Source organism: Rutilus rutilus, assembly GCF_951802725.1.
Source record: "Rutilus rutilus genome assembly, chromosome: 7".
Lineage (NCBI taxonomy): Eukaryota > Metazoa > Chordata > Actinopteri > Cypriniformes > Leuciscidae > Rutilus > Rutilus rutilus.
In genome coordinates, this window is record NC_140221.1 from 13,391,984 (window position 1) to 13,407,683 (window position 15,700).

At 38.6% G+C, this 15,700-nt stretch overlaps 1 protein-coding gene across 1 annotated transcript in view; it reads right to left on the reverse strand.

Moving 5' to 3' along the window:
* Positions 1 to 3,596: 3,596 nt before the first annotated feature.
* Positions 3,597 to 15,700, reverse strand: part of aspa (aspartoacylase) — a 63,033-nt gene continuing 50,929 nt past the window's right edge. Inside the window, exons 5-6 of the mRNA XM_084415431.1 lie at positions 4,783 to 4,892; positions 3,597 to 4,533 (exon numbers count right to left, since the gene is read on the reverse strand). Coding sequence (XP_084271557.1) covers positions 4,336 to 4,533; positions 4,783 to 4,892 — 308 coding nt within the window. The 3' untranslated portion in view covers positions 3,597 to 4,335. The remainder of the gene's footprint in view (positions 4,534 to 4,782; positions 4,893 to 15,700) is intronic.

The window sequence follows — 15,700 nt, forward strand, 5'->3', positions numbered from 1 at the left end:
AATGAAATATCCTAAAGTAAGTGGAAAAGTTAGACAGCGAGAACATCATTAGTGACATTAAGATTTTATTCATATATATCGACATACCATTATTAAAAAGAGATGGATTATTGTTACTGGACAAATATCTATAATTAACGTTATCGTCTATTCAAGATTGAATAGCTTGCGTGGCCTATAGCCTACGTCGCGTGTCAAATTAATAAATAAAATTTATTTAATAATACCCACTAGTGCAGTGGTTCTCAAACCTGTCCTGGCGTACCCCCAACACTGCACGTTTTCTTTCTCTCCCTAATCAAACACACCTGACTCATCAGCTCATTAACCCATGTAATAATGAGCTGATGAGTTAGGTGAGTTTGATTAGGGAGAGAAAGCAAACGTGCAGTGTTGGGTGTGCCAGGACAGGTTTGAGAACCACTGCACTAGTGGGTATTATTAAATAAATTTTATTTTGCATGTGAAGTGGGGACACTTAATATTCACCAATATTATTGATCTGCCTGCATTGGCACCATTATGAGAACTGAACTGATCTGGATAATGGCATCACTGTTTTCTCCAGAGCGGCTATATAAATAAACTAAATTAATATGTTTTTTTTTTTTTTGAAACAATCTGTATTATAAAAAGCAATATATAAATAAAGGTTACTTGACTTGTGGCTATAACCTAAAATAGGCAATAACAATGACTGTACAATGAACAATTGATTCCGTCAACCGATTTTGCCATTACTGCATTTTTTTAATTCTTTAAAATGTTATATACCAAGCTGAATTGATACCCTGAATTTAAATCATTTGGATAGCAGCTAGCTGTAAAACTGTTGTGACCTCATACTATTTATTTGTATAATGCTGAAACTACCTTTTTCTCTAAGAGAAAACATTTAACGTTACAGTTTTGGATACATTAGGCTGAAATTATTTGTCAATATGACAGAAATTGCAGATTATGCATGTGAAATAGCAACATGCTGCTAGCGATGAAGCTAACGTTAGCTAACTTAGTAGGTCGCAATGAAATAACGTAACGTTAACAGTTACTTTCTTAAAGAGTAAAATGGCTATCGCAACTGATTTGTAACCCAGACGTCAAAATGCACTCATTTAGTTCCACATAAATTACAAAAAACACATACAACTACTTATAAATATATATTAAAAAAACAACAGCATACTTAAAATTCACACCTTACCTGGGACTGTCAGGAAAAAACCTGGCCACGCCGCCTTCTTCGCCTTCTTCGTCTTCTTCTTCCTCCTTTTGGTTCATTGATTTTTTATTTTTTTATTCAGCGCCACACGAATGTGGTCAAATGATGATATGTTAAAAACTTTAGCTGAACTGAAAAAAAAATCAATATAAAAATGCTGAAAATGTTTTAAAATCACTACATGTCACGGTTTTATCATCTGTGGTGTTTTTTTTAAATCATCGTTTTTTTTTACTTTGTTGTTACAAAAGGTTTATCTTAAGTTTTTTTTTAAAAAAAAGGATAATAGTTTAATTATTTTGATGTGGTCCTTTACTTTCCAATACGGTTTTTTGAAGAAGAAAAGCACATCAAATACATAAAATTATATAGCCTAAATAAATTTAGGCCTACACATCTCAGTTTTCTGTATAAACCTCAAGTAAATGCAAAAATAAAACAAATACTATTTTGATTGGTAATGACGGTCAAACGCCATTTCATTACACACGACACCGTCATTATTAAAAGGAGCGCTAGAGGGCGGTTAACTTTAAAACGTAAGTATAGGTCGTAATAAGCTGCTTGCACATACGACCTTGATGGTCGTTTTTTGTAGGAGGACAGTCTCGGTTATTTTGTGCTAGGGCCAAAAAACAGTTTTTTTGTTTGTTTGTTTGTTTTTTGTAATAAAGTTCTCTTTTTGGCCAATGAAGCTTTTTGCAATGATTTAAAATGCATCTGATCATTCTGCACAATAATCTAGAAACAATGTGAATCAACACCACAAATAAAGCAGCAAACATTGCAAAAAACATTTATGTCTCTGCCAAAGTGCCAACAGCCTATACTTTTGGCCACAGGACATTAAAGGGATAGTTCATCCTAAACAAAAAAAATATGTCATTGTCATCACATTCATGTCATTCATGTAGATTTAATAAAGACCTTTAACTTTTTTTTCTGTATTATTCTTTCTGGGAAGATCTGTGTGAGACAAAATAGAAATCTCTGGTTGTATAATGTAATGTTTTACTCCATATCAATCCATCTCATTAAGACTGAAAAGACTTCAATAGCATGACATTTGTCAATACATCATGACAATACATTTGTGACTGCTTACATTAAAATACATTATATTCCACATTTTGACAACATTGAACTTCATCAAGCATTACTTATTACCAGGACCTAATGACACCACAGAAGACAGTATGCGATCAAATGTATGGAATAATTGGTAAATGTGTTAAAAATAATCAAGATTCTTCTTCAATTTGGGATAAATTAAGTGAATGTATATTTCTTGCATAGATAGGTAGGCTATTATGCTTTAAAACACATTTCAAAATATAACGCACAACAATTCAACAGGATACATACATCACAAAACAAAATCATAGTGAAAACAGAATACATATTTCTCTGAAATCATACTTCTGCCAAACAAAGCCTTCCAATGCCTGCTGAGCATTTTATAACATATTCAGCAATCCAGTCTACTTTCTATATAATATAAAAACCCAATTCCAACTGTATGTTCCTACTGTAACTCTTTCTTTCAGACTCGGTTCAATTAAGGCAATACTTGGGTTGCACCACTGAAATGAGGATGAAGTAAGGAACTACAAAACTTAAACTACAACAGACTTTAGCATCACAAACAGCACAAAATACACAGTTTCGATATGATTAATTCTCCATTGATGCATGATGTAAAAGCACAGTGCTTTTATTTTTATTTTATTATGAGGTTATTTTGTGGTTGTTTTAAGGCTGTTTCAGGTCAGTATTTGAGTCAACAGTTTGTTGGATCAGAGGCTAGAGGGCAGTGAAGACTTTTCCTGAGCTTGTGCATTTCACTACACCAGGATCTGAATTGTGCAGACATATATACTAGAGGTAGACCTATATAGTGTTTTAAAAATCTAGGAATATAAATTCATCACTACATACTGTAGATTTTATCAAACAATTTCAGTACAAAACACACTATATTTGAAAATCATTAAAAGTGTTAGAAAATACACATTTTAAAAATAAAAATCAATCTTCAGACTACAAATAAAAAACAAATTTGCTCTTTGCATTCATAAATTTGTAAAGAGCCCTATAGGGACATGGCGGTGGAAAAAATATAGGATGGGAGGGAAAAATATTTTTCAAAGCTTTTGCGTTCTCTCGCATAACTTTTGCATTTCCCCGAGAAACTTTATCTTTATGTAGTTATAGTTTTGTGAGAAAACACAAATATCTTTGTGAGAGAACGCAAATAGGCCTATTTATATATATATATATATATATATATATATATATATATATATATATATATATATATATATATATATATATATATATATATATATATATATATATATATATATACACACACTTTATATATACACTTTATATATACACTTTAAGAAATAAATGATTTTCTCCAATACATGGCCACATTTATTGGCCCTGTTTTATTTAATACTTTTCGCAACCTCCATTCTTCAGTTTACCCTACTCATTAGAACCCATTTTGTGTTGATTTTTATGTTTGTTTTGGATCATTGTCCTGATTAAAGATACAGCCATGGCCCATTATAAGATTTCCAGCAGAGGCAGTCAGGTTTAGATTTTTTATCTGTTGGTATTTGATAGAATACATGATGACATGTATCTGAACAAGATGTCCAGGACCTCTGACAGAAAAATAGGTCCACATCAGCAGTATTTTTAACTGTCCCCTGAGTGCACCAAACCCATCTTGTGTTTGCTGACCTTTCTGTATAAAAGTGTTACCACCCCACATCTTACTGCCGTAAATGGATAGTACTGTTATAATACACACTTTACTATAAATAAATTATATATATATATATATATATATATATATATATATATATATATATATAAATGCATATATTTATCAATTTGTATATAAATAAAAGTATTTATTTTAGATATTGTCTCTGGTCACAGTGTCTTTTGTTAAGGTAATTTGAGTAATTTTGTGGCTTTTTTACTGTTCAATTAAATAGATCTGTGGTGTAACAAGTCAATTTTTTAAATGTTATAAAACTGTATTATAATTATTCAAAAATAAGAAATGTTGTTCACAAATATTTTAGGAGAAAACATTACTTAAAAGCTTTTCTGATTGCATTGGCAGCCAGTATTTCTCCGCAAGTGGTCATGAACGCCTGCTGTTTCTCATAATAGGCAGCCTCATTAATAAACGTGGGATATACTGTGCTGGCACCTTCATAAAGGATTGTTCTCCCATCGAAAGTTAGGAACATAGGGTCACCCTGGTTCAAAGGCTCCCAATCACAGTCCTACACAGAAAGAGAAAGAAAAAGGAAAAGGAACAGGACCATTACTGTGGAAAACAAGTGAAGCCTGGAAGTAAAAAAAAAGCACAGCAAACATCTGAGTCATAGGACACATTTTCTTACACGTGTTTCCCCTCTCTCTGTCCCTGTCATAAAGAGCAACTCTTTTATACATCGCTCAAAGGCATGTATTCTCCTTTAATAAAAAACATGCTTTCTGTATGCATTTACTAGATGGTCCATTTAGAATACCTGTAGATGAGGATGCACCATAGCTGTGATGTTGCCGTTGGTGTCCCTGGGGTAATCCATTCTTTCCTGGACTCTGAAAACTTCCACTGTACATGGAGGAAACTCCACACCTATGACAGGTTAAAAAAATCATGGAAAATGAAATGATTCTCCTTGGAAAAAGGAAAAAGAGACATCACTCTTTGGGGAAAATTCAGTCATTCCAAACTGCCATGACTTTCTTTCTTACAGTATGTGGAACACAAACATTTAAAAAAAATGTCTGAAAGTGTTTTTTTTGTCCATATAATGAAAGACCAAAATTTATTGTGGCGTTGTGACAAGTGATCTAAGTGCGTTATAAGGTTCGCGATAGATGGTGGTCCTCTGTGTTTCCGCGTTACTTCTCACGCAAACTTGCATTTATGTTGCGTCACAATGTCCCCCTCTTGATTGCCTGTATGACAATAGACCAGAAGCATTAATTTATATTTTAAAAAGTTTTTAAAAAATTGTTTCGCTTCAGAAGACAATAATTCATCCACTGGATTTGTATGGATTACCATCACAATCGCTGTGTGTGGTTTTGAAAGTGTCAAATGAGCAGCAGCCAGGCATTAAGTAGCATTTTATGGACTCAAATATGGATTTTCCTAAAAATCTTTGTTTGTGTTTATCTGAAGAAAGAAGGTCAAATACATCGGGGATGGTATGAGGGTGAGTAAATGATGAGAGAATTTTCAGTAACACTATTTTACAGTGTCCTTGTTACATGCAGCCTACATGCAACTTCTGTTTTGGTTTCGTTTTCATTCTGTTCCCTGTGCTGCTTTTCCTGAGTTCTGTTTGCTAGTTAGTTTCTATGGTTTCTGATTGGATTAGATTGGATTATACCATTATACCATTAGTTTCCTCTGTTCCTTGTAATGAGTCGTGTTTAAAGTGGTTGTGTTTTTTTTGCTTTTTCCTGTAATAGTAGTAGTATTCCTGTAGTATTTCCGAGTTTCCGAATTTAAATTTAAAGACTTGCACGCTTCATTACAGCCACACACCTGACACTTCTGTCGCGAGCGACAATGCAATTCACAATAGATTATATAAACATGTATTAGCTGGCATAGCTAACATTCCTTTAGCCGCTGGAGGTTGCTGGCATGGTCTTGAGCCTTTCCTTTGTATAGATCAGCCCTCCATTTGGCTTGGTTTTGAGCTGCCTGGGTCCAGGAGTTTGTTGGTATGCTAAAATCTATCTTCAAAGCTGCTTTACAGGGATAATAATAATTCAATAATGCAAACAGAATTTAATTCTGCTGTAAAGCAGCTTTAAAAAGAAAATAAGTGTCAGTGATAAGCTGAGGTCAGTTCGGTGTTCATTCAGTTCAGTTTAGTTACTGTGTTTTTAATAAAAAATGAGTTGAATTCAGCTATAAAGAAGCTCTGTGGAAAACAGTGATGTCATTGTCCTGCTCAGTTCTCATCCAATAGTGTCAATACAGTTAAATCAATAATATTGCTGAATATTATGTGTCCCCATCTAAGCAAACCAGAGGCGACAGTTGCAAGGAAACCAAACTCCATCTGTGACAGAATTGGAAAAGAAACATTGGGAGAAACCAAGCTCGGTAGGGTGACCAGTCCTCCTCTGGCCAAATGAAGCAACATGGTGTGTTATGATTCCAGTTTGCATCACAAGTCAGATTGTGGAAAAACATCACATAAGCATGAGTCAAGCTGAGTCTGCAGCTGCTCTGGTGGAGATGTGCATAATGCAGCATCATCTACATATAGCAGTTCTATGATGAAACACTCTTGTCTTATTTATTGCTCTGCACTCCTGCTATACTTCCCTGCATTACATACTCCACCAAAATACTGAGGTGTGTACTCCAATGGTTCAATCTCCAACCAGCATCTGTAAGAAAAATCCTTATTATTATTATTATTCCATCATCGGCATTAATCAATATTTCCTCTTCTGTTTGTTTCCGCACCTGCTGTGTGACCAATAAAGTATTTTTGGGCTAACTTACCCTCTTACTCTGTGTGTATATCGTGACAAAAGGCTAGAACAACACTAAGAAGAATCCAACAAATACTGATCCATTCAAGGAACCAGCTGAGACTATGAAAAGATAACTTACCGGTCAACACCATCCCTTCCTAAGAGCACACTACCTCACTGATCTTCGTTGCCAGTCATGCATTGCCATGGTCAACCCAGCGCCCTACTCTGGCTCGTTGGAGGACTGCAATGGCTTTCTCCTGCATTGTTCATTGGCGCTCGAAATGCAACCAAAGTGATTTCCACAGTACATTCTAAAATATCTTTTGTTCTCTTACTGTTAACAGGAAGAGCCTTGCAGTGGGCCGAAACCATCTGTCATCAGCCAAGTCCTATCACTCAGTCCGTGAACCGTTCTGTGGCCCATTTTAGAGGTGTTTGGATGGCTGATTGGCTGATTCCTCCATATGTGATCAGTTATATCATATTCGCCAAGGAAAGAGCTCTGTGACTGATTGTGCCTTGAGATTCCAAACCCTCACTGCATCTAGTGGCTGGAATGAACACGCACTGAATCCGACTTTTCAACAGGGTCTCAAACCTGCACTGCAGTTGCAACTTGCCATCTATGAGGACACCATAGGACTCAAAAAATTCATTCAGCACTCAATCCGAGTTTCCTAACACATGCAGAGTTGCTTGGAGGAGACCACCGCCTTGCAGTATTCCACATCATTCCATTACCAGCCAGAGCGACCTAGCCCCTCCGAACCAGAGTCTGAGCCCATGCAAGTGGATAGTACTGTTTATCTCCCACTGAAAGATTCCGTCGGCTGACCCAGAATCTGTGTTTATACTGTGGAGCTGGAGGACATTGAACCTCCACATGCCCTGTTCATGCGCCTTGTCCTATGGTGAGTTCAGTTACCAGTCCTTCTATCAAACTCATTCCATTGACCACTAAACTGACACTGATTGCCTCTGATCTTGTAATTTCAGTTACCGCCGTCCTTGACTCTGGGTCAGCTGGCAACTTCATCTCTGGGCAGCTCTGCAGGCAGCTCAAACTTTAAAAGATCACAACTCAAACCCTGTACAAGCAAGGATCAATCAGTAACAGGAAGAACTCTGTGCAGAGTACTGTCCATCATCAAGTAAATCCAATTTTGCTGCGTGTTGGCAGCCTGCATGTAGAGTCTTTTGCTCCAGCTGCTGCATCCAGCAAACATTTTGTCGCCAAGAAGGGTTTAGGCTTTGCATTGCATTGCTTACCGGGCACTCAACAAAATAACCATCAAGTTCCGTTATCCACTTACCCTTGTCCCAGCAGCCCTGGAACAACTCTACGGCGCTTCCATTTTCACTGAACTAGACCTCCGAAGCATGTATAACCTCATCCGGATAAATGAGGGGAACGAGTGGAAGACAGCATTTGTGACCCCTGCAGGACACTATGAGTACTGTGTTATGCCATACTGACTGGTCAACATATTCCAGAACTTCATGAATGAGGTACTCTGGGTGTTCCTGAACCCGTTTGTGGTGGTATATATCAACGACATCTTTATATACTCAGACAGTCTGGCAGAACATCCCTGCCATGTTTCGGAGGTCCTACAACATCTGTGTGAGTACCAACTGTTCCTAAAAGCTGAAAATTGCAGTTTCTATAATTCCTTCATCCAATTCCTTGGTTACCAGATCAGTAAGGAAGGCATCCAGGTGGACGAGGGGAAGGTTTCAGCAGTCAAGTCCTGGCTGACTCCCACAACAATCAAAGAACTCCCAAAATTCCTTGATTTTGCCAATTTCTATCACCGCTTCATTTATAACTACAGTTCGCTCACCGCTCCACTGACTTCACTGTTAAAAAACAGGCCCAAGTCATGTCATGGACACCTAAAGCTTAAACTAGAATCAGCTTTCACTACTGCCCCAATCCTCCTCCATCTTGATCCTGAGAGGCCTTTTGTAGTTGAAGTGGATGCTTCTACATCTGGAGTAGGGGCAGTGCTTTTCAAGCAGCAAAAGTGAAACATACTCATTCCATGTGCCTTTTTTTTTTAAGAAACTGACCCCGGCGGAGCAGAATTATGACATCAGCAACAGAGAGCACTGGGCTGGAGGGAGCTCGACATCTATTCACCGTCCTCACTGATCATAAAAATCTTCAGTATCTTCATGAAGCAAAGAGGCTAAACCCCAGACAGGCCAGATGGGCTTTGTTCTTCACACAGTTAAATTTTTTCATACCGACCTAGATCAAAGAATGTAAGAACTGATGTCCTGTCACGACTCCATACTCCAGATGAAGTGTCAGAATGATCCAAACCAGTGCTTCCTTCCTTGATCATTTTAAATCCCATTCAGTGGAACCTTGATAAACAAATTGTGGAAGCATCTGCCAATGACCTATGTAGGCCAGACCAATGATGTACCTATGTGCCCAGAACCCACCGTCTCCTGTTAATTCAGTCAGCAGACTCTTCTTTGGGCACTGGCCACTCAGGGACAACACAAAACCTCTCGCTAATACAGGACAGCTTTTGGTAGCCTGGCATGGCTAATGATATCAAGCAGTACTTCCAAGGTTGTAAGGAATCTCCAAGGTCCCTCGCCATCTACCGTCTGGAAACTCCTCCCGCTGCCCGTTCCACGTCGCCCCTGGTCACACCTAGGGGTGAATTTTATCACAGACCTGCCAGCCTCAGACGGATATATATGCATTCTTGTAATTGTGGATCGTTTCCTGAAAGCCCACAAGCTGATTCCCTAAAAAGGACTTCCAACTGCCATGAAACTACTGAAAGAGATGCTTCCAGAGGTCATAGATCCTCTTCTTAAAATCATTAATTCATCTTTGTCATGAGGATATGTACAGAAAACTTTTAAGCTGGCTATTATTAAACCTCTTAATGTAAAAACCCAACTTGATCCTACAGAATTAGTCAATTACAGGCCGATCTCAAATCTACCCTTTCAGTCAAAAATATTAGAAAAGGCAGTATCCTCACAACTATGTTTCTTTTTAGCAAGAAATGGTATCTGCGAGGATTTCCCGTCAGGATTTAGACCGTATGTACTGAGACTGCTCTTATAAGAGTTACAAATGACTTGCTCTTATCATCCGATCGTGGTTGTATCTCTCTATTAGTGTTACTGGATCTTATTGCTGCATTTGATACCATCGACCACAACATTCTTTTGAATAGACTCAAAAATTATGTTGCATCAGCATGGTTTAAATCATACTTATCTGACCGTTATCAGTTTGTAGCAGTAAATGAAAAGATGAATCGATCACAAGTTCAGTATGGAGTACCACTTTCTACTCAAGGACCGTGACAGAATTGTAGTGGAGTAAAAAGTACGATATTTGTGAAATTTGTCAAATGTAGTGAAGTTAAAGTAAAAAGTTTCCAGAAAAAATAATACTCAAGTAAAGTACAGATACTCAAAAAATGTACTTAAGTACAGTACTCAAGTAAATGTACTTTGTTACTGTCCACCTCTGCATGTAAGGCTGCATAGATTAGGTCCGTCCGAACTGAGAAAACTTCCCATAAATCCTGAAGCTATAAATAATTCTGTATTATAAAATTTTAAGGCAAGACAAGTAATTTGTTGAGGTCAATTTATAAAGAAAGACTACACACCTGCGCACATATATATTCAAACGCGCCGCATACCTTTAGACTAAACACGTAATACGCATGTGCACGCCGTCAGCGTTTTCACAGGTTTGCGTTTTTGAAGTTTGCGCTTTTTTCTTCAAAATTTTTCCAGGCTTGCACCTTGGAACCTATTTCAAGGTTTGTGTTCTCGAGCCACCAGGCACTGTTGTAATGCGAATGAGCAGGCCAAAGCGCATTAAGGGTTTTCTGTTTCGGCCCCTAAGTTAATAACTAATGTTAAATGTTAAAACAAACAGTCTAACTCCATTCCAGTGAATGTTCGGCTACCAATCAAGAAAGCCATCTGAAGCACCATCTGTAAATCACTGGTTCTGGGAGAGTGGGAGGGTGTGGGATGAAGCTCACCACCTCCTGCAGAGGGCAGTGCGCCGACACAAGAGCCTCTCAACGTGGTACATCAGACCATAGATATCATATATAAACGCTAGATGTCTTATGGCGCAGTCACTTCCGGCATCACCGTTCGGCCATCTTACGGCAGTGCTCTGTGCATTAAAGTAACAACATGTAGTTTTTCAACCTTCATAATATATTTCCAAGACCCTTGTGATGGTACATCGACTTACAATAGGTTGAATGACACGTCTGCCAGAGCCTGACGGGGTCTGTATCGCTTTTACTGGCACTATGTAACTTCGGGGTGCGGGTAGTAACCAGAGCTCAAAAAGAACTACAAAATTCGACTGCTTTACGGCATACGTCACTTCGCCAATCACTTCCTCAAATTTGGCCGTGACAGGCGAACCAGCGCGTTTGTTTTCGTGCGTGTGTTTTCGTCATGGCTGAAGCAGCAGCGAAACGTAATAAGTCCAAGGTTTTGTCGGAGTAGAGTCGGAAGAGGAAAAGGGAGAGTGATAAACTGAAAGGCAGGACGAGGATCAATATTGGTCGAGCGTTTGCTCGCTGGCGTGAGCTTATCGTCAGACCGATGCTGACTTGGCCGTCATGCTGTTGAACTAGTAAGTAAATTGCTTGCATACTATCTTTAGTTTTTCTAATCTGTTGTCTGCCTGGCTACGTTACGGAAACTATCTGGTCCTCCATTTATCTTCATGAATCAGTTAGTAGATGAGCGAATTATCAATCTGGTAGCTAGTAAACACTAACATGCTAGTTTTAGATGGTTAGGATGCTATCGCTATCATTCTCGTTCAGATTTGAGCATTGCAATCGACATGCAAATCGCAAATGTTTGAGTTAAAATGTTTAGTCTACTAAACATGTATAAATTATGAAAGGAGGAAGATTAATAATATTATCATTGCCCATATGAAAAAAAAACCTGCATGCTTCATATACAGTAACAGCCCGTTCTCATCCCAAGTCGTCATATACTGACGCTTTCAAAATTTCTTCAATATCTGACGCACAAAGCACCCTTTAGCGTCCATATGAGACGCATAACCCTACCACAGACCTAAACCTACCCATAACCGAAGCGTCTCATATTGACGCTAAGGGTGCTTTGTGCGTCGGATATTGAAGAATGTTTGAAAGTGACGATTTGGGGATGAGAATGCGTTGACAGTAACCGTAAATCATTTTACGACAGCGGTAATGGACAATTCCGCTTCCAACCTGTAGGGCGACCGCAGAGGAAAAGTTCCATGTTGTTGCTTTAAGGTGAATGATCAGCACGTACACAAATCCTCATATCTCGATGAAATCTCGACGGATTTACAAACGGTTTGGTTTCTTACAAACGTTATTAACATGGCTATAATTCCGAATGCTTGAACATGCATGTTATAATTTTTCATATGTATGCAGTTTATGTATGCAGTGTCGTAACTACATCTCTGACGTTTATAACAAACCAAACCGTTTGAAAATCGGTAGAAAATTGAGCAAGTTATGGTTATTTTAAAGTACATGCACCATTAAACGAGTGAGCGAGCACCCTGTCGCAAGATGGCCGCTGTGTGCGGACGTCGACCTCCATTGGCCAACAGCGCGTACGAGGTATCTAGTGTTTATATATATATCTATGCATCAGACTGCACCTGCCCTGCCGAAAGCTTAGTCCCAAATACATTGGTCCCTTCCAGGTCGTCAAACAGATTAACCGCATCACGTATGAGTTAAAACTCCCAGCGCACTACAGAATTCACCCAAAATTCCATTTATCCCTCCTCAAACCTCACTGTTCACTTGATCTCCAACCAACACCTGTAAGAGAAGGACTTGCATTATTATAATAATCAGGCCACCAAAACACTGTTGTCGTGTAAATCAACAGCCAGAATGCATTAAAAGTTTTCTGCTTTCAGTTGAAAACGGTGTTGTGTAAGCGGCCCCTAAATTAATAACTAATGATTTTTTAGAACTCAGTGTGTATGTCCTGACACACACAGCCTTGTTTCACACTTCGATTACAAGGGAATTCGACAGATCACCATCAAATTGAACTCTGCCTTGCATTCTACTATGAAAGAGTGATAGAAGGGACAAGAAGGGGGATAGGTTTTTGTAGAGTCAAAAGCTTTGGTTAGATCTACAAAGGCAAGGTAGAGCAGCTGATTTTATTCTCTTGATTTCTCTTGTAATTGTCTCACAGCAAATATGTCTGTAGTGGACTGGTTGTGCCGAAAGCCACATTGGGACTCAGGATATATGACCTCAGCTAGCTGTTGAAGGCAAGTCAATAATACGCAAGCCAGGACTCTCCCTGTAATGCTCAGCAGTGAGATTCCTCTGTAATTTTCACAGTCTCCACTCTCCCCTTTTTTCTTTTAGGGGGTGATCTTTGTTTCCTTGAAATCTTGGGTAACATGCTAAGAGCATCAGCACTTCAGAATGAGTTGATAGAGATGCTAAGGGTTCTATTCCAGCTTGGAGAAGCCCACCTGGTATTGCATCAGACCCTGCAGCTTTGCCTCTGCCCAGTGCTTGTACTATTGTTATTACCTCATCTAGCTCTGGTTCTGCATCCAAGTAATTCTGAAGCGGCTAGCCTTGAAGATGAGCTAAAGTTTCATAATAAATGGTGCTTTTTGAGCTGTATAACTCACTATTGCTCTATTCAATGTGCACATTTTCTCATTTGTCTTCAATGATGGTACCATCTTTTCTCTTGAGCACACCACAGGTCTGGGTGGTATGTCCTATTGCACTTTTGATAGCCTTATACATAGCTTTAAAATTTTCAGAGTTTCTTGCAATTTCAATATTAGGGCATAGCGTGTCCCGGTATTCTTTGGCACATTTCTGAACTGTTGTTTGTGCAGCAGATTTGGCAGCATGATATGAGCTTGCTGCTTGTCTTGTGGTTCTTGACTATAGCTTGACACTTTTCCTCAAGAACTGGTTGAGTAATTTGTAAGGAGGCATTGTACCAATCAGGGTTTTGTCCTCTTTTCTTTCCAAAAGTTTGTAGAGCAGAGTGATAGATCACATTTCTTATGTCTTCCCAGATAGTGTCAGGGTCTGGGGCATCGGGAATGTTCTGCAACTTTTCTTCAAGCCTGCTGCCATATTCCTCTCTGAGATTTTTTGAGCTTTGTTTTGTGAATGTCAATCTTTTGGGACTGTTTCACTTGATGGTAGAAAGGCTTTGGTTTAATGGTTATGGATGACACTAGATTGTGATCAGTGTCACAGTCAGCGCTGTGGTACAGTACTGTGCTTAAGTCTTAGGCACTGGTTTTAAGCCAGTAATTTATATATTTTGCTGTTGTGTGTCAGCAGGAAATATTAGTTTACATTTCCAAACATTCCTTTTGTCATTAATTGTAATAATCCAGTGAGATTTTTGTGTTCACATTGGAGTCTGACAACAGCCGGTATGCTCCACATGGAGATCTGATCTCACCATAATCGAGTCCATCTGGGATTACATGAAGAAACAGAAAAAACTGAGACATATTAAATCCAGAAGAACTGTGGCAACATCTCCAAGACGCTTGAAGAAACCTACCTGCAAAGCTGAAAAACCATGTGCGAGTGTACCTAGGACTAAAGCTGTTTTAAACGCAAAGGGTGGTCACAGCATATATTGATTTGATTTAGTTAATAGAAGTTAATTGATTAAAAAAAAATCTATTTATGAAATTCTTTTTGAAAGCCTCCTCACTTTACAGCATTTTTACACAACTGAGTAACTGGAGCTTTGCAGGTAGGTTTCTGTATATATACTGTATATATGTAAGTTCATGACTTCTTTTCTATAATTCTGCTTGACAATGACAAACTCAAGCTGATGATCTTGGGTGGCACAAGGCCATTGACCATTCTCATTCATGTGATATCCTGTCACTTATTGCAGTGGATGTTTGTGTACTGCTGATTAGGTTGTTACATATAGCGAATCCAGTACCATATAGCCTTGCTTCATCAAATGGCTTCCCAAACCAATAAATTGTAAAATTCGCCTTCTTGATGGTACCTGTTCTTGCTAATCTTATCTCTTAAAGAGCAGTGACATGGACAATTTGTTTGGGAAAGATAATTATCAAGGACAGCTGTCTTTCTAGCATTAATATTTTCGCAGACTAGACCTTTGTATGTGGTCATTCCAGTGGTCATTGTCCTTGCATTCCAAGTTAAGAAAATGGGTTTCTACTTTTTGGATGGGATAGAACACCCATTCTGGTAGTGCTGTGGTGAGTGGTAGCACCTTATTGGTCAGGGGCTGCCTAAATTAAAGAAGGCGGTATCTTTGGATTGGTCCCACCCACTCTAGAATGAGATCCCTAGCATCATCCCCATTACTCAAACTGGGTTTTTATTTTTTTCTGCAAAATCATATGGTTTCCTCTGCCGAAGAAGTGGTTTGTCGACTTGTTTGTCACTGCCAGGACAGTTTAAGATACCTTGGGAGGTCCTAACACTTTTCAGCAGCTTCTCTCGTCCAGATCCCACTTGATCAGAGGAGAGGCAATGCCAGTACATCCAGTGGCGTACCGCACATCTCTGAGGCCCCCCCGCAAAGAAGGCGACGGGGCCCCTCCCACCAGCAGTGATGCTATGCCACGAATTAAAATTTTAATGGCGCATCTGCTGCAGTATACTATTGAGTCCGTCTTCCCCATTTACAGAACTGATTTAACAGTAATGAATGTGAAAATTAGCATTGCATTGGTGCATTTTATGTTATTATTGAATAACATTACAAATATGCGTACTGGTTTTGATATCGCTTTTTAGTAAGAAATATCCGCTGGAAGAAATAATTAGTCTGAACGTGGAGGCATTAAAAGTGCCGCTGCCTCAATTTGATTGTTATTTTAGCAATAGCATGAGG